Below are 20,641 nucleotides of genomic sequence, written 5' to 3'. Positions count from 1 at the left end.
GACCTCGTGATCCACCTGCCTTGGTCTCCCAAAGTGCTGGGATTACAGGTGTGAGCCACCGCGCCCAGCCGAAAAACAAATTTCTAAAAAAGTAACCCAGATGGAAGATAACTAAATCGATTTAACAACTAAATGCAATGTGATCCTGACAAAGGACATTACTGGTAAATTTTTAGAAGGTTACAGTATTACATCAATGTTAATTTCCAGATCTTGATAACTATTCTATAGTTATGTAAGAATATCCTTGTTTTTAGAAAAGTAGACAATGAGAAGTATATTCAATCTCAAGTGTTTCAGAAAAAAATTACAGAGAAATATAAAGCAAAATATTAATAGTGAATGAATCTGTGTGAAGGAAATATGGAATTCTGAACTTTTCTTAGGCATAAAATAATTTTAAAATTCAAATTTAAAAGGTAAAACAAGAACAAAAATTATTGGCTAAGAGCCCAGAGATTAGAGGGAGAAAACTGGCTATTGATTCAACCTTTCAAAAAAGTGCTGAATGTCCCTACTTTTAAGGGTGAGTTAGTTAATATGCTTCTAATAATTACCACTTAAATGCTTTACAGTAGTAAAGTGGGACACTCACATAGTTTCTTCATCAATATCATTTTCTTCCGTATTACTTGTTGCTGTGGAACTAGCAGAGGAACTGCTGCCATCTAGCTGATTTACTTCATCCTCATAAACAAGATCCAGATCCAGATCTCCATCTGAAAGCTCGTGCTAGATCAATGCCAAGAAAACAAGACATCTATTCCAAATGTTTCTACTCAGTTGATCACCCCATCCACCCCATAAACCAAGCACCAAAGAATAATATAGTTATCAAAAAGCTATTTTCTGCTTCTGTGCCTCAGCTGCTGAGCCCTGTGGAGAAAAAATCACACAACCACAGTGACATCATTTTACAACTTATGTGTGCCGCCTTCAGCTGGGCCCTCAGTGTGACTGGAATCCTTCACATATTCCACATCAGCTTCCTCACAGAGCTGTTTCAAACCATCACTCCTCAGTTCTACCTAATTTTACCATTATCAAGGTCATTAATTAACACTGTCACCTATCTGCACAGAAAAAAAATACCCACTATTAAGCAAAAACTTCCCCAACTTTCAGCTGCCTTACCTGCAAACTCCACCCTTCCTTTAACTCAGTTTGTCAAAGACTAACTGCTTCACCTGACTGCTCCATTCCAAACCCTATTATCTCTAGTTTATCAAAGCACTTAATCTGTGCATTCTCTCGACCCACTGGGTCCTTCATCGTAACTTAAAACTGAAGTATCTCATCTTAAAAATTACTACAAATAAAAACAACTATCTAGGCATCCCTTCTTATGTAAAAATATCAACTACTTCTTAAATTCTTATTCTGGATTCTGGCTGTTGTTTAGCTGGGATAGAGCCTGGTTATCTACTAAATCCTAAATCATTCTACCTACATAAGTAATGACAAGGTATGTACTAGTTTCAGTGAATGAAAATAGAACACCTGGTTTTTTTTCTTTTTCTTTGAGATGGAGTCTTGCTCTGTCTCCCAGGCTGGAGTGCAGTGGCACAATCTTGGCGCACAGCAACCTCCGCCTCCCAGGTTCAAGTGATTCTCCTACCTCAGCCTCCCAAGTAGCTGGGATTACAGGCAAGCATCACCACACCCAGCTAATTTTTGTATTTTTAGTAGAGACAGGGTTTCACCATTTTGGCCAGGGTGGTCTCGAACTCCTGACCTCATGTGATCTGCCCACTTTGGCCTCCCAAAGTGCTGGGATTACAGCGTGAGCCACCGCACCCGGCCAGAACACACTTCTAAAATCCACAATTTATGGTAGTTTAGTTTTTTTTGTTTTTTGTTTTTTTTTTTTTTGAGATGGAGTCTCGCTGTGTCTCCCAGGCTGGAGTGCAGCGGCGTGATCTGGGCTCACTGCAAGCTCCGCCTCCCGGGTTCACGCCATTCTCCCGCCTCAGCCTCCCAAGTAGCTGGGACTACAGGCACCCGCCACCACGCCCAGCTAGTTTTTTGTATGTTTAGTAGAGACGGGGTTTCACCATGTTAGCCAGGATAGTCTCAATCTCCCGACCTCGTGATCCACCCGCCTCGGCCTCCCAAAGTGCTGGGATTACAGGCTTGAGCCACCGCGCCCGGCCTGGTAGTTTAGTTTTTAAAATGTACATCACAGTTTGTTTTATAGAATGTATTGTTTTATTTCAGAATCTTGAAATGCTTTGATTCAACAACTTCTGACTTATTAACATTTACATAAGGGCATATATACATTACTAATGGAAATCAATGGACAATATTTTTAGCCTACTGTTTCAGCACATAATACGTTAAAAGCCATGATTCTATTGTTTCTTTTATCAAACACAAAAATCTAAAACTGGCCTCATTATTACATGATAATCTTCATTCTGAATCTTCTCCTCCTCTTCTTCATCCTCTTTGGCCTCTCTTATAGAAGCTGTAGTAGGACCACCCTCAAGAAGCATGTCAGAGCACGCAGACTTCTTAGCTCGTGTCTCCGGAACATCATCATTTTGGGGGCTAAGATGGTTATCTGGTGGTGACAAATCTCTTGACTTCTGAGTTCGAGATAGCTCAATAGTAAGTCTCTTTTAAAACAAGAAAAGCACAAATATTAGCCATAGCTCACTGGCACAGTAAAAGATGTTTCTAGCTAAAAAAAAATGCATCCAGACGCTCCTAAAACCATTTCTTTCTTTCCTTATTTATTTTTTGAGAACTGTCTCACTCTGTTGCCCAGGCTGAAGTGCAGTGGTGCCATCACAGCTCACTGCAAGCCTTGAACTACTGGGCTCAAGAGATCCTACTGCCTCAGCCTCTCAAGTGGCTGGGACTGGAGGCATGTGCCACCATGCTTAGCTAATTTCATTTTTTATTTATCTTGCTACGTTGCTCAGGCTGGTTTTGAACTCCTGGGCTCAAATGATCTTCTGGTCTCGGCCTCCCAACATGCTGGGATTACAGGAGTGAGCCACCTCACTTGGCACCATTTCTTAAACTATTTCTCTGAATCCCTACTGCCTTTTATTTATGAAAAAAATTGATGACAAAGATAAACTGCCCCATATATGCTCATCTTCCTTCTTTCATATCCAGCCTAAGCTAAACATACAAATAGCAAACAGTATAGTGAATACAGGTAGTTTTAAATAGTACATTTAACATGAAAATCTCTGAAAGCATGTATTTATTCATATTTTCCTCCCTGACCTATTAACGATTCTCAGCACTCCAAACCTTCCGCCACATCCTAAGTTCCTAAGGGAAATGAAACATTCCTTAGTTTATCATTGTAAAATAAAAATTCATCAATTAATCTTCTCCAGTGCTCATTCAACTATAGTTAAGAGTTCAAGATGGGACAACTTTTAATTGTGCTATAGCCTAGAATCCTCTAAATCCAAGATAACTTGTGGAAGAGACACTAAGTCACTGACAGAAACACAAAGAGCTTACCTCAAACTACAGCCACACTGTTCAAAACAACTTTATGCAATGACAGAAATGCTCTAGATTTGCAGTACCCAATGCAAGCACTTGAAATGTGGCTACTGCAACTAAGGAATTAAATTTTTAATTTTAATCAAGTTAAATTTACAGACCAGGCACAGTGGCTCACACCTGTAACCTCAGCACTTTAGGAGGCCAAGGCAGGCAGAGTGCTTGAGCCCAGGAGTTCAAGACCAGCTTGGGCAATACGGAGAAGCCCCTGTCTCCATAAAAAATACAAAAACTAGCCATGACACCTGCTCAAAATCAGAGCTACCTGGGAGGCTAAGGTGGGAGGACCACCCAAGCTTGGGAAGCTGAAGCTGCAGTTAGTGGAAACTGTTCCTGGCAACGAGAGTGAGTGTGACCCTGTCTCCAAAATAAAAAATAAATAAAGTAAAACAAAAATTTATATAGCCATATGTGACTAGTGGTTACTAAACTGGACACTGCAGAACCAGTAAGGATGGGGAACAGGATAACTAGATTTTTTTTCCAATTATAAACTACAAAATTACAAATAGCAATAAATATATTAAATCTAATTACAAATATAACAAGCCAAAAGGACAATAGGAAACACTAAACCAGAAATATATATTTCCTTACCTCTTTAAGGTTGTTTATTTGTTGGATATAACTAGTCTGTGCAGCTTCCAACTGAGTAATGTACCAATGCTGGTCCCGGGATTTTTGAAAGAAAGTTGGTGAACGTACCTGAAACCTTAAAAGAATCGAGCCACATAAAAAAAAAAAAAAAAAAAAAAAAATTCAAATGGTAAAATATTATGAGTCTAGCTTTGAATTCTGTAATTTTGGTTAACTTGATTATAAGGCCAAAATTCACATAAACTTAGAGCTGCTAGTATTTGTTGTTTATAGATGTAATCCACAGATTATGACACAAGATTCTGAAAATCCAGTTGTCCTCAAACTACCTTTCTAAAGTACATTGTACATTGTAGTTAAGCTCCCCAAACTAACCTACTAAGGCATATTATAATAATGTAACTAAAATATGATGATGATCATGAGTTGGGAAGAAGAGAGCCATATACCATGCAGTTCCCTCCTATAAGGAGAAAGATAACTCTTATCCCTTTCTTCCCTAAATCAGGCCCTAGCAAAATACAAAGTTTTAAATGCTGCTCTTTATATTTCTCTATTCCATCTCACATTCCCATATTTCCTGCCCCTCAGAAAAAAATCATTTACTGGGTCAACCAGCCAGGATTGCTTTACTGTCCCCCAAAGAGTTACATGCTCTAAATAAACTATATCCCAAACCCTTCAAGATAGCAATCAAAACTGCCCTTATTACAATATGGCATTATTTCAGCTTAGATTAGGAAAAAAAAGTACTGCATCTACATAAAATCATATTAATATATAAATGACAGAATCTTAATCTATCCAGTTGTTTTAATTTTTAAAAAAACTAATACTTACTAAAGCAAACAAACCTCTACCTTTGTTACATAGCCTAACATAACTATATTTATAGTGAAAAAATTGCAGTGCATGTGTGAAGGTGTTTTTGAAGAAAGGAAAAACCACAAGGCAAGATTAATTTGGACATCTACCTCTCTTTCATTCCTTCCAGCCTTTTACCCAGTTACACAATGTTAGCTGTCCATTTTTTTCTAGGATTTTACACCTTAGTGTAAGAACCTACTGACCATTTAACAGTTATCTGGCAGTATATACCTAGTTTCAGTCAAGAATACTCATGCAAGAAAGGACAGAACATAAACACCGACTATAAAACAACAGTCCTATTTAATGTTGGGGTAGTCTTGATAGGTCAGAAGTTTTTGGGCATCATTATATGCTATATTTGGATTATCAAAATGAGAACTTGAGTATTTTTTTTTTAAAAAAGAGATTGGCTGGGCACAGTGGCTCACGCCTGTAATCCTAGCACTCTGGGAGGCCGAGGCGGGCAGATCACCTGTGGTCAGGAGTTCAAGACCAGTCTCGCCAACATGGTGAAACCCCATCTCTATTAAAAGTACAAAAATTAGCCAGGTATGGTGGTGGGCGCCTGTAATCCCAGCTACTCAGGAGGCTGAGGCAGGAGAATCACTTGAATCTGGGAGACAAAGGTTGCAGTGAGCCGAGATGATGTCACTGCACTCCAGCCTGGGCAACAGAGCGAAACTCCGTCTCTAATATAATATAATATAATATAATACAAAATAAAAATAAAATAAAATAAACAGATTAAAGTATGTTCTGAACTGAACCGAGCAGAGATGATTCACTCAACTGAGTAGAGATGATTCACAGTATAGGAAGCACCCACTGGTAAGACATTAAAGTAAGATCGTCTGAACACTATTATTTTCTTTGAATGACTTAAACCAGTGGTTAACCCTGAGCATTATAATATTTTGCCATTAAAACAAAACCAAGCAGCAGGTAAATTTTCTTAACTTTCTGTTTTAATGAAAGAATGAAATATATATTCATAGTTACAGAAAAGCCTTAAATAACTTTCTAATAAAGTTCCACCAGAATCTTGAACTAAATGAGGTTTAAAGTTTGAGCAATGTTTCATTAAATAAATAAATATAATACGATAATGAGAAGCTCCCTATCCACGAATTTCATGGCAATTTACTTATGGTGCTACTATAGCATTATTTTATAATAAGAGTGTAGTAAACTCTTTTTTTATCTGCCAATTTCATCTTGAGTTCCCTGTGGACAAAAACCATGTCTATATTTTTCTTATTAGCAACTCAGTGTCAGGCATATGGTACAGACTCAATGCTGCTTTAAAAAAATGATGTCCTAACAAGAATTTGTTTCTGTACTAATATATAACGGTAATAAGGATGAAACTAAGACTATAAGAAAATGGGTCTTTTGTAGGTTGGTAAAATTGATAGTTGAATAATTTTGTAATTCTCTCTATGGCTGAAGCATGAAAAGCAATAAATTACTTCTCTTGGCGAACATTAAACCCCAAAAGTCTGAAAAGCTATATGAAGATAACTAAAATAATCCCTCCCTTCAAAAAACATGATTCCAGGCACAGTGGCATGCACCTGTAATCCCACCTACTTGGGAAGTTGAGGCAGGAGGATCACTTGAGCCCAAGAATTCTAGACTAGACTGGGCAATATAGCAAGACACTGCCTCTAAACAAAACAAAACAAAACAATAACAAAAACATGAATCTTTTTCCCTACACTGAAAATCATATCCCTTGTTAAACTTCTTTATACTTCCAGAAAAGCTACGGAAAACACCTAAGAGTAAATGCTGATATGATCTGTCCAGTATGCTCAAGAACAAAGAGCTCTGAATAAGGGAAATTTAGGAGTACATTAAATCACTCTCAAGAAAAAAAAAGTTTCAAATTGTGATGAGAACTTTTTAAACTGCTAAATACTCTGAAACTTCTCAGTTACGAACGTATTTTAATCTTTTTAAATATTCAAGTTCTCATTTTGATTATCAAATTATAACATCATGTAATGATACCCAAACATCTTTGTTTGTTTTTTGTTTTTTTAAGACAGAGTTTCACTCTTGTTGTCCAGGCTGCAGTGCACTAGTGAAATCTCGGGTCACTGCAACATCTGCCTTCCGGGCTCAAGCGATTCAACTGCCTCAGCTTCCCAAGTAGCTGGGATTATAAGCGCCCACCACCACGCCCAAATAATTTTTGTATTTTTAGTAGAGACAGGGTTTCACCATGTTGCCCAGGTTGGTCTTGAACTCCTGACCTCAGGTGATCCACCCACTTCAGCCTCCCAAAGTGCTGGGATTACAGGTATGAGCCACGGCGCCCAGCTGATGCCCAAAAACTTCTGACCTGTGTAAAGACTACCCCACGTTAAACAGGGCTATTGTTTTTATTTACTTTATTATTATTATTTTTGAGATGGGGTCTTGCTATGTCGCCCAGGCTGGGGTACAGTGGCATAGTCTCGGTTCACTGCAACCTCCACCTGCCAGGTTCAAGCGATTCTCCTGCCTCGGCCTCCTGAGTAGCTGGGGTTACAGGTGCGTGCCACCACAGGCTGGCTAATTTTTGTATTTTTAGTAAAGATAGGATTTCACCATATTGGCCAGGCTGGTCTCAAACTCCTGACCCCAGGTGATCTACCTACCTCAGCCTCCCAAAGTGCTGGGATTACAGGCGTGAGCCACCATGCCTGGCTAAATAGGGCTGTTGTTTTATAGTCAGTATTTATATTCTGTCCTTTCTTGTAAATACTAAACCAACAATCAACAATAAAAAATTGATGGTTTTGGCCGGACGTGGTAGCTCACGTCTGTTATCAGAGCACTTTGGGAGACCGAGGTGGGTGGATCACCTGAGGTCGGGAGTTCGAGACCAGCCTGACCAATAGGGAGAAACCCCGTCTCTAATAAAAGTACAAAATTAGCCGGGCGTGGTGGCCCATGCCTGCAATCCCAGCTACTCAGGAGGCCGAGGCAGAAGAATCGCCTGAACCTGGGAGGCGAATGCTGCAGGGAGCCAAGATCGTACCACTGCACTCCATTCCAACCTGGGCAACTAGAGAAAAACTGTCTCAAAAAAAAAAAAAAAAAATTGATGGTTTTCCCAAATACCACATGTTCTCACTTATTATTTAAGAGCTAAATGGGCCAGGCGCGGTGGCTCAGGACTGTAATCCCAGCACTTTGCGAGGCCGAGGCGGGTGGCTCAAGAGGTCAGGAGATTGAGACCATCCTGGCTAACACGGTGAAACCCCGTCTCTACTAAAAATACAAAAACAAAATTAGCCGGATGCAGTGGTGGGCACCTGTAGTCTCAGCTACTCAGGAGGCTGAGGCAGAAGAATGGCGTGAACCCGGGAGGTGGAGCTTGCAGTGAGCCGAGATTGCGCCACTGCACTCCAGCCTGGGAGACAGAGGGAGACTCCATCTCAAAAAAAAAAAAAAGGCGCTAAATGATGAGAACTCAGGGATATAAAGAGGGGAGACAACAGACACTGGGGCCTACTTGAGGGTGGAAGGGAAAGGATCAGAAAAAATAACTACTGGGTACTAGGCTTAGTATCTGGGTGATGAAGTAATCTGTACAGCAAATCACCACGATGTGAGTTTACCTGTATAACAAACCTACATAAGTATCCCTGAACCTAAAATAAAAGTTTAAGAAAAAAGTAGAAAATTGCTCATTTTCATCAACTTTCATCTTGATTCTTCTTTTAATTTTCTGTTATTCAGAAAGAACTGATAGCTGCTTTATAAAATTAAGTTGTAAAACCAGTCACTCAAATATAACATGTACTGTGAAGTGAAAAAAATCAATACTTTATCCCTTACTATTCTCAGATTTCCAAACGGTGAGGTCACTAGAAGTTCAACAGATAAATGGAACATTACTATATTTACTGGAAGTTGTAGTTTCCCCCCACACACATTTTTTTTTTCTTTTTAAAGAGATGGGGGTCTCATTATGTTTCCTAAGCTGGTCTCAAACTCCTGGGCCCAATCTATCCTTCCATCTCGGCCTCCAGGGTAGATGGAAACACCAGCGCACCACCGCACCCAGCATATCTTTAATGAAATTACTAACTAGATGTCAAAAAAAAAGTTTGACTTTTTGACTACAAATTTTTGATTATTATCCACTTAAATAAAACAGTCAAGAAAGTGATAAGGTTATAGTTAGTATGAATTTCAATATTCATCTTTGTTAACCAAATGATCTTTGAAATACAGTTCCAATGATATTATTTCCCCACAATAAAAACCACAACATTAAATTTTTCCTATTACCTTAAAATCACGGTATCATTTTGTGGATTCAAGTATCCTTCATTTGCAAGCAAGTCCAAACGGAAAAATCTATTATAGCCCCAGCATTCTCCAACTTCAAAGTCAGATGCAAATTCTCGAATGATATTTTTTGTAGGATCATTACAGGACTGGTGAACCATCTCTACACGATATTCATATCTAAAATTGAAAAACAGACCATTACTATACAGTTAGTAAAATAAGAATAAAAGACAAACTCATCTAAACATTAAGGTCACTAAGTAATCACCTGAGAGGAAACCTTATTGATATATGCAATTACATTTCTTTTATCATTTATAAAAACAGCAGTATTTTGGGCTTTTTTTTTGAGATGGAGTTTCACTCTTGTTGCCCAGGCTGGAGTACAATGGTGCGATTTCAGCTCACTGCATCCTCTGACTCCAGGTTCAAGTGATTCTCCTGTCTCGGCCTCCAGAGTAGCTGGGATTACAGGTGTGTATCATGCTTGGCTAATTTTGTATTTTTAGTAGAGACGGTGGTCCATGTTGGCCAGGCTGGTCTTGAACTCCTGACCTCAGGTGATCCACCCACCTTGGCCTCCCAGTGTGCTGGGATTACAGGCGTGAGCCACCACGCCCAATCAGAAAAAGAGCAGTTTTTATTTATTTATTTATTTATTTTTGAGATGGAGTCTCACTGTCGCCCAGACTAGAGCGCAGTGGCATGGTCTCAGCTCACTGCAACCTCTGCCCCCTGGTTCAAGTGATTCTCCTGCCTCAGCCTCCCAAGTAGTTGAGATTACAGGCGCACACCACCACACTCAGCTAATTTTTTGTATTTTTAGTAGAGACATGGTTTCGTAATGTTGGCCAGGCTGGTCTCAAACTCCTGACCTCAGATGATCCACCCTCCTTGGCCTCTCAAAGTGCTGGGATTACAGGCGTGAGCCACTGCACCCGGCCAAAACAGCAGTATTTTGAATGAACCACTAAAACATGAATGGCACTAGGTCCTTTTTTCCTCATAAAGATGTTTACCAATATATTAGGTATAAAACAACACCTCAAAACATAAATAAATTTTGAATAAAGAAGTAATTCAAAGTTGCTTTTGTTTTATTAATGCAATATTTTTTCCTTATATTCACTACATGTTTCCTCATACATAAATATTCTGTTATTTCTATTATCCTTTGAGGTTTATCACCTTGCAATTTTAAAATACAAATTTTGAAATACTCTACTGTATTTTTCCAGCACAAGTTATAGCAAAGTAAATTATTGTGTATTCAGAAAATCAAAGGCTATAAAATTTCCTAATAGAAAATAAGTATGCAGCCATAAAAAAGAATGAGATCATGTTTTTTGTGCAACATGGAAGGATGGAGCTGGAGGCTGTTATCCTTAGCAAACTAATGCAGGAACAGAAAACCAAATACCACATGTTCTCACTTACACATTGGGAGCTAAATGATGAGAACTTATGAACATAAAGAAGGAAACAACAGACACTGGGGTATACTTGAGGGTAGAGGGTGGAAAAAGGGAGAGGAACAGAAAAGATAACTATCAGGTACTGGGCTTAATTCCTGGGTGATGAAATAATCTGTACAACAAACCCCCATGACATGAGTTTACCTATGTAACAAACTTTCATACGTAATGCCAAACCTAAAATAAAGTTAAAAAGAAAAGAAAAAGAGAAAGAAAATAAGTACGCTGGACACAGTGGCTAACACCTGTAATACCAGCACTTCAGGAGGCCGAGGTGGGTGGATCGCCTGAGCCCAGGAGTCTGAGACTAGTCTGGTCAACATGGTGAAACCCCGTCTCTATAAAAACAAAAAACAAAAAAATTAGCTGGGTATGGTAGTGCATTCCCGTAATCCCAGCTACTTGGGAGCCTGAGGCAGGAGGATCACCTGGGCCCAGGAGGCTGAGGCTGCATTGAGCCATAATTGTGCCACTGTGCTCCAGCCTCAGTGACACAGCAAGACCCTGACTCAAAAAGAAAAGAAGTATACACTGGGAAAGCCAATATATTGATTTATATATCCAATCTTGTAAAATTTTCAGGTTTACAAAAAGACAAAGATACAGTCTATAAACTTTTGTGCATTAATGGACATTATCAAGAAAGTAAAAAGACAACCTACCAAATGGGAGAAACTATCGGCAAATCACATGTCTGATAAAGGTTTAGTATCCAAAATATATAAAGAATTCTTGACCAGGCAGAGCGGCTCACACCTGTAATCCCAGCACTTTGGGAGGCTGACGTGGGCGGATCACCTGAGGTCAAGAGTTCAAGACCAGCCTGGCCAATATGGTGAAACCCCGTTTCTACTAAAAATACAAAAATTGGCTGGGCGTGGTGTTGCATGCCTGTAATCCCAGCTATTTTGGGGGGCTGAGGCAGGAGAATTGCTTGAACTTGGGAGGCAGAGGTTGCAGTGAGCTGAGATCATGCCACTGTACTCCAAGCTGGGTGATAAAGTGAGACTCAAAATACATTACATAAATAAATAAATTGAGACATGGTCTCACTCTGTCATTCAGGCTGGAGTGCAGTGGTGCAGACACAGCTCACTGCAGCCTCGACTTCCTGAGCTCAAGCAATCCTCCTGCCTCAACCTCCTGAGTAGCTGAGACGTGTGCAAGGTCTCACCATATTGCCCAGGCTGGTCTCAAATTCCTGGTCTTCAGCAATCCTCCCGCCTTGGCCTCCCAAAGTGCTGGGATTACAGGTATGCGCCAGCCAGTCTGGCATATTAACCTTTGACTGAACAAAAGACACTGTAAATTTTACTTTGTTGGATGTTAGATACTTCAGCAACCTTGTAAATTTTCTTGAGATTCCTTCCGGGATGCAGTTAAGTTACTTGAAAACAATTTGATCCTTTCAGGTCTCACTTTTGTTAGGTGGGTCCAGAGCAGTGTTCTGTCTAGGGCTAATTTCTGCTATCAAGGCAAAAACTTTCTTAGCGTTATACCCAATGACCCATGAATTACAAATTTCTCCACCGTGGTTGGTTGCAACAGACACAGTTCCTGGCTCCGTGTGAACACCAGGCAATCACTATTCCCTCTAATCCTGTCAGGCAATTCTTTCCCCAATCTCAGGTAGTTTCCTCACACATATGCCCTGATAAGTACTCTGCTGAATACCCAAGGGGAACCTATTACAGATCTCTAGACTTCAGTCTCTGCAGCTTTCTCCTCTCTGGTATTTTGTCCAATGCGCTCTAGCTGCATTGTCCTTTCTAGACTCTCAGCACTATCCCCTCAACTAAGTCTGCCAGGTTCTACCTCAGTAGAACCCAGCTCCTCCCTGTGTTGCAGCCTGAAAACTCTCTCAAGGCTGTAAGCTGGAGAAATCACAGAGCTGGTTTGTGTTTTTCATCTCTCAGGGACTGTTTTCATTTGTTACCACCATGTCCAGTATCTAGAAAATGTTTCATCAAGTTTTTTTTTGGTTGTTGCAAGAAAATGCGTAGATCTCATCCCTCTTGATTCATGTTAGCTGAAAGCAGACATTCCATACCAAACTAAGAGATTTCATGTAACAGAGTTAAAAAAAAAATCATTAATATGATTCCAGATCCCACATTATAAATAACATTTAATAACCTACTACTTGTTCAGTTTGGATGTAATATCAAAGAAGATCCACAATTATCTAAAACCACTTTAAAAAATATTCCTCCTTGACAAAAAGTACATTTGTGGTTCTCAGGGACTGAAGGAAAGGGGGAATGGGAAGTGACAGATAATGAGTACAGGGATTCCTTGTGGCGTAAATAGAATGTTATAAAATTAGATGTTGGTGATGGTTGTAGAACTCTGCAGCCAGATTTTACACATGTATTTCAATCAAAATGATATTTTTAAAAAATTGAATATAAAAACAGACATGAGAATCCAGTTGTCTTCTTTTAAGCCAGATAGTAAAGAGATTTCCAAAAACACAAAGCAATACAAGTTTTCTTAAAAATATATATTTTTTAGGAAAATAGTTACTTTTCATTTAAAAATGTTATTTATGTTAGTATGCAACAGACTTGTTGTTACCTCAAAAGTGAATTAAAATTTTATATAATTTTTTTCAGTTTTAAGTTCCAACTCAGAAAATAACAATATATGTAATCCATATAAACAAAAACTCTTTGGGGTTCCCAATAATTTTAAGAGTATGAGACCAAACAGTTTGAGAACTGCCAATCCATACCATCCTATGATGCCAACAATTTCATATTACTCTACATCTTAACAGATATACCAATACAGTAATTAACAAAAATATAAATTAGCAAAAATTGCTAGGGGGAATGTATGTAAACGCACATTAAGGTTGTTATTTAATTACACTTCTTACTTAGAAGTTTCAGGCAAGCCAGCTGAGAGTTCCAGAAACACAGATAAGTAGTAACCTCGCACAACTCCATTTCCATCCTAAAAGAAGAATAATCAGTTGAAGTGTAAAAAAAATTAAGCCACAATAAAACAAAATGCAGATTAACATCTGATATCTAGATTGAGAAATACTTCTAAGCCTCAAAGCAATGGAAGAAATAAAAAAAAAAAAAAAACACCAATAGATTTGAGTTCTTAACAACTTTAAACTTCTGTGTATTAAAAAAAAAGCGAAACTACTAAGGCACAGAAATGAAGGGAAATATCAACAACCATGAGAAAGGTTAAGAGTCTTAACATATATAGAACTCTTACAAATCAACTTTAACAAAAAACCAAGACCCTAATGGGAAAAATAATTTCATTAGAAATGAGGCAAAAAAAATTTTAAACCAAAAATTAATTTTTAAGACCAACATACAAAAAGGTAATACCCTATGCTGAAAGTAATTAAATACAATTTCTGTATGATTTTAATGTCAGAATTCCATATAAGATTCTGTCTAGAGATTGAGAAGTTGTTTAAATCTCTACTATAGATTTTATTTTTATAAAGATAATTACTCCCTTTTTGTTTAATTGGGCAAGACTCTTTTAAAAAAAGAGATAATTACTTCCTATGTATTGCCCTAGTACTTCAGGTGTCTATGTTTTAAAAGAATCACATTTATTATAACTACTTGTTTAAACATCTATTCCCCCAATGAGACAATGAAGGCTGAGAACAGAGATCCTTATACATCTACAGTGTCTACTGGGACATGACTACAGAGGGGTACAAGTACTATTAACCCCTTCATTTTTGGTCTACCTTGCTTGAAACGACCTGAGGCAACTTTTGAGGCTTGACATGATAATCACTCAATAGATATCAATGAATAAATGAATCATCAGCTAGGTGAATAAAGCCAGACACAAAAGATTATACATTATTGTATAATCCCATTATATAAAACTTTTCTTAAAAAAAAAAATCTGAAACTACATATTGAAAGACTTTAGTGTGTAACTAAGCATACTAACCCAGGAGGACTAAAATGTGTAATAGTAAATTACTGGACTCAAAAAGATTATTTAGCATCTAGGTAATATCACCAAACATCTTTAAAAGTAAAGAAAAATAGTTTATTATCACACTTTTCCTAAAGAAAATGGAATTGCATATTGAAGATACCCAATGAAGGAAAATATGAGCCAAGGATTTTATACCCAGCAATACTAGCCTTAGAATATAAAGGGCAAAAACTGTTTTCAACATATGAGAACTCAGGGAATATTGTTTCCAACAGGCCTTCCAGCAGAATATATTAGAGAACTAGGTGAGGACAAACAGTTGTCTAACATGGAGGGAGAAGGGGAACAGGGAACGAGGACAGCATATGGAATAAAAAATAAGAAGAGTTAACAGTTCTCAGTAATCAAACTAGTGTACTACAGAACTCTGAAAGAAAGACATTGGTTTCAAACTTTATTAGAAACATCAAAAACTTACTGGGTAAACTTTTAATCTCCAGCAAAGTCCTGAAACTTGAAGAGGTGGACTGTAAACAGGATCTGCTCTCTGACGCAAAGTGCTAACGAAAAAGAAAACCAACCAAATACCAAGATCAAAACTGTTGTGAAATGGCAACAGGCAAAAAGAAAGACCAACCAGTTTCTTTGCTACATATTTGAAATCTTAGACAAATAACAAGGTGACTGATCAAGTCAAAATTCCACTGTAAAAGTTTAGATATGCTTACATTCTGAAATAAAGAGAATTTAAAAATACTGAAATATTCAGCAATATCTTTTAAGTTTCAGGGGAAAAAAAACCCCTCAAAATTGTGACATTTAAGGGAAAAGGAATATATCACTAAGTCTCCCAAATTTAATTAATGCTTCAACAAGCAGTCTTTCACCATTAAAAATAAAACCCAGAAGGTTTCTTCCTCACTTCTCTGCAGTATAATCATCTTTTAACATTGAAAAACGAGAGTACACTAAACCTTAATAAATGTGGGAAAAACCTCAGAAAGACTATGTTTTAGCCACGAAAGTATCCCATGAGAAAAGACAAATTAAATGGGAAGAGGGATAAATTCTGTGTGGCTTTTTTTTTTTTTTTTTTTTTTGAGACAGAGTTTTGCTCTTGTTGCCCAGGCTGAAGCACAGTGGCACAATCTCGGCTCACTGCAACCTCCACCTCCCGGTTTCAAGCGATTCTCCTGCCTCAGCCTCCTCCCAAGTAGCTGGGATTACAGACGCCCACCACCACGCCCAACTTATTTTTGTATTTTTAGTAGAGACGGGGTTTCATCATGTTGGCCAGGCTGGTCTTGAACTCCTGACCTCAGATGATCCACCTGCCTCGGCCTCCCAAAGTGCTGGAATTACAAGCGTGAGCCACCATGCCCTGCCCAGTGTGGCCTTATTCTGATGGTCTTTGCCTATTATTTGGAGTTTCTCTCCTGAAGACCTTATATTACTTGTTTCCATTTCCATGCTGCCCTCAAAGACAAATTGCTAAGAACCTTTGCATGTTATGATCTTCACTTCTGATCTTAGAGAAAAAGTAGTAAAAGCAAACAAAATTAACACACAACTGACAAATTTCTTACAATAATGGCCCCTATCCACAATTCTTCACTTTGAGCTGAGATAAATGGATTTCAATGGATTTCTTCCCACTACTTTTATTTCTAACAATGGGTAAGTGGGGGCTCATCAACCTCTAACTGTTCGGCCCCTCACCTTAGCCAAAGCTAAGTGATCTCTCTTACTTAAAACGGTTCCTCACTTTGGGCAGTATAATCACTTTGGCCACCACAGCTAATGTCTATAATTCCAGCACTTTGAGAGGCTGAGTTGGGAGAATCAGAATCACTGGAGCTCAGGAGTTTGAGACCAGCCTAGGAAACAGTGAGACCCCATCTGTGTGGTGGCACATGCTTGTAGTCCCAGTTACTTGGGAGGCTGAGGTGTGAGGATTGCTGCAGCCCAGGAGGTTGAGGCTGCAGTGAGCAATGATCATGCCACTGCACTCCAGCCTGGGTGACAGAGCAAAACCCTGTCTCAAAATAAAAAGAAAAGGTTCCTTTTCCCAGACTAGAGAAGCAGTCTAAAGATACAATAAAATCCAGCACAAATAATCTCTATGTTTCTAATATGAAACTTATTCTTCTAAGACTTCTAAAGTGAGCGACACAATTCACTAGATTACTGTCTTACCAAAGAATACCTTCCTGGCTCTTCCTTATATACACCTACAAAAAACCAGAATTGTCAAAAACTCTTACCTGAAATTCTCCAAAACAAAAGTAGCTGAATCATAAGATGGCACTAATTCACTAAAAGAAAGCAAAGACAAAAATAATTATTTAGCTTATATGTTTAAAATTCCATTTACCTAAAAAAACCAAGTCCCTCAGTAGTATCTTAAAAACTTTATTAAACTAAAATCTAAGAAATATTTTTAAATCTTTATTGAAGATAACATTAAATCAAATGACTTCATAAAACCATCATGTATGCAATTAAATCAGAAATACAAATACTTTATAAAAGTTTTTTGGCTGGGCGAGGTGGCTCACGCCTATAATTCCAGCACTCTGGGAGGCCAAGGTGGGTGGATCACCTGAGGTCGGGAGCTCAAGACCAGCATGGCCAACATGGTGAAACCCCATCTCTATTAAAAATACACAAAAATTACCCAGATGTAGTGGTGCGCCCCTGCAATCCCAGCTACTCGGGAGGCTGAGGCACGAGAATCGCTTGAACCCTAGAGGCGGAGGTTGCGGTGAATCGAGATTGCACTACCACACTCCAACAAAGGCAACAGAGCCAAACTCTGTCTCAATCAATAAATCAAGAAATATTTTATAAACGTTTTTTTCCCTTAAAAAAGGCAATACATTACGTAATTAATTATTAAAGTAAGTACTAGAAATGCACTTTAAAAGTACTCATGGAAATGGGAAAAAGAAATTGACACTTAGGGTGTGTATCTGAATTATGAAACAGATATAAACATGCTTTAAAAAATGAAAAGAACCAACAGTCAGCGATATCACAGTTAATCCCCAAAGTTCCTTTTTTGGAATGAATTATGGGAAATATTAACAGACTTCAAATACTTTGAAACTATTTACTAGTAAATAAATCTACACATTTTTATAGGATGAACACCTCATTACCTAAGGGGCAACTGTGAGGGACTAGCACACTAACACTTTCTTGGCAAGTCAAAACTACTTCAAGCAACTTTAGTCCCATCCAATCTTCTTCAAAGAGAACTGCATTATAATCACAGTATGGACTAAACGTCACTTTGCTGCTAACTACCTTTAATCATGTGGATGGTTTGTACACTGTCATTAGAACACCTCAAAATTCATTAAAACACTATGAAAAAGACTATCATACAGTTTTAATACAGTGTTATGAATTTGATATATAAAATTACAAATTTACCAAAACAATAAACTGCAAACCATTTCACCACATCTTCAGGTATATTTTCTAAAGTTCAATTCATCATAATTTTGGTTATTATCAAAACAAGATAAAAGATACACCTACAGCACTGCCACACTGTGATAGTGTCTAAAGAAATTAATGGCTTGCAATACAATATAGATAAATAATTCTTTATTTTAGTGTAAGTACGTATAGCTAAATAGGTCACATCTTTTAAACGGTAAGTAGATGTACTTTGCCATGTGATTAACTGTATAGCTACTATCCAAATTGACTATGTCAAGAATCCCTATGATATCTCTAGTCAGTTGTTATCCTTCCTTAGAAGACTCACATTCCTCATCCCCATATCCTTTTGCCTGGTTAACCCTTACTATCTTTTCAGATAACAGATTAGAAGTCACATGCTCTTGGAGGTTTACTCTAAGGTCTTCCCATTGTATGATCTCCTAGCACTCAATATACACAAACCCCATTTAGCAGGGCCAATGCAATTAGTGCCTAGGAAGCCTTTCTAGAACCATAAACATAGTAAGAGCTCTAAGGGAGCTTTCCCAGTATAGTCTTCAAATTTGACATGCTTTTGTAATTTTGTGCAACTTTCAATCACGTCTCCTACCAAGTACAGAATATCCTCCACATGCAAAGACTTTAATCAATCCCCAGTTGCCTGCTAATCTGCATACTATTTCTTCTGCCACGTTCAGTGTGATTTATTTCCTGTGTTGTTGTTACTGTTATTTCTGCTCTAAGTCCAGACTATCATTATCATATTTTATTGGCCATTAAGGGTCAAAAGAGTTCAGCAGAACACAAAATAAACAACAGGAGATGCCATTTTCAACTCAGAATGGTGAAGTAGAAAGCTTTCAGGCTAAAAAGCACAAGTTACTAATACTCATGAACCAAGAGGGTACAGTCCAGTTTACCCTAGTCTCACTTGCTAAGAGAAAATGACCATATTCAGAGCACAGAAAACTGGTACTGTGATATACTTTCACACATGTACATTTTCCTATGGAAAACCTTTTGGACACAAATAGTATAATGACAAATTAGTGGTATGGGGCAGCATTAAACAGGATATTTACTTCCCCTATCGCCAGTTACCACATTAATTTTATCAATGTTCCAATAATCTGTTTTTCTAAATCATAATTATAAATCCAAAGAGGTCTGTATTATGCTTACTGCTAGCACTTAACACATGCCTAAAATATAGCTGGCATATATATTCACTGAATGAATATTTACAAATACTTGCTGGCAGATTCATAGAGTTGGAAATATTTGCTCAAAAATTTCTTTCGCAAAAGAAATTATTTTGCTTTTTTTTTTTTTTTTTGAGACGGAGTCCTGCTCTGTGACACAGGCTGGAGTGCAGTGGCGTGATCTTGGCTCACCGATTTTGCATTCTTTATATTTACACACAAAGCTATTGCTACTGCTAGGCCATCTAATTCTACCACCACCTCTCCATATTATGCTCATTCATTTAGAGGTTATCTTCAGTCATACTGATGTTACCATTCTGTGGCTGCAGATGAGGCACTGCTTTATCTTTTCATAGTTTTAAAATTTTCTCCTCCTCTTTCAGAAGTGTAGACTGCTCTGGTCTTTATGATGACTGGATTCATCTCATGATGGTGTCAGTGAATCTTTGTCTTCAAAGAATACGGGAAACTAGCCTCAAACCATCTCTAGCCCAGTAATCTGGAAGTCACTGATCTGCAAATCTTCAGACCAGTAACCTCACCATAATTTCATGAACAAAGGGAAAAAAGGGAGAACCACAAGTATCCATTTTTTCCTTAAGGAAATAAGACTCCTGAGCTATATAAAAACTGGTTCTCCTTACCAACTTGACTATTTCTCCCTGAAACATAAAACTCTCTACGAACCGAGAGCTATACTATTTTATCTTTTTTTTTTTTTCTTTTCTGCCTCTGCCTCCTGAGTAGCTGGGATCACAGGCATGCGCCACCACGCCTGGCTAATTTTGTATTATTAGTAGAGACGGGGTTTCTCCATGTTGGTCAGGCTGGTCTCAAACTCCTGACCTCAGGTGATCTGCCTGCCTCAGGCTCTCAAAGTGCTGTGGTTACAGGTGTGAGCCACTGCGCCCGGCCCACAGTAAGATTTTTAGTTCCTCTTCTCCCATGCAGCACCTGCAACAATACTGGGCACATGGTCTTTAATAAACAACACTACACTGATTTAGTGACCTTTTCTTCTCCATTGTGGCTCCATCACCAATTACTAACTGATGGAACTAAAAGCAATAGAAATACCACTGCTTTGCACATCTAAACTTTGGTGTGTAACTTAACGTCACGAATGCTGGCCTTTCTTATTTGGCCCTCTTTTCCTGTATGTTGCAACTAATAAAATGGGTTTCTAATGAGAATTAACTAAAAGCCAAAGTTTCCAATAAGGTAGTGAGCATTACTGGAGAAAGAGAGAAGGCCCTAAAAGTGCTTAATTAACAGACTAGTGAG

General features: G+C 38.2%; 1 protein-coding gene across 1 annotated transcript in view; it reads right to left on the bottom strand.

The window, feature by feature from the left end:
- TRIM37 (tripartite motif containing 37) overlaps window positions 1–20,641 on the bottom strand; it is a 127,426-nt gene that overhangs the window by 50,027 nt on the left and 56,758 nt on the right. The window contains exons 10-16 of the mRNA XM_011979257.1: window positions 16,964–17,014; window positions 15,178–15,259; window positions 13,648–13,724; window positions 9,289–9,468; window positions 4,132–4,246; window positions 2,406–2,621; window positions 596–732 (exon numbers count right to left, since the gene is read on the bottom strand). Coding sequence (XP_011834647.1) covers window positions 596–732; window positions 2,406–2,621; window positions 4,132–4,246; window positions 9,289–9,468; window positions 13,648–13,724; window positions 15,178–15,259; window positions 16,964–17,014 — 858 coding nt within the window. The remainder of the gene's footprint in view (window positions 1–595; window positions 733–2,405; window positions 2,622–4,131; window positions 4,247–9,288; window positions 9,469–13,647; window positions 13,725–15,177; window positions 15,260–16,963; window positions 17,015–20,641) is intronic.

This window comes from Mandrillus leucophaeus, unplaced genomic scaffold (assembly GCF_000951045.1).
Source record: "Mandrillus leucophaeus isolate KB7577 unplaced genomic scaffold, Mleu.le_1.0 Scaffold20, whole genome shotgun sequence".
NCBI classification, from domain to species: Eukaryota; Metazoa; Chordata; class Mammalia; order Primates; family Cercopithecidae; genus Mandrillus; species Mandrillus leucophaeus.
The sequence above is the reverse complement of the archived record's forward strand: the minus strand, read 5'-3'. Positions and strand labels throughout refer to the sequence as shown.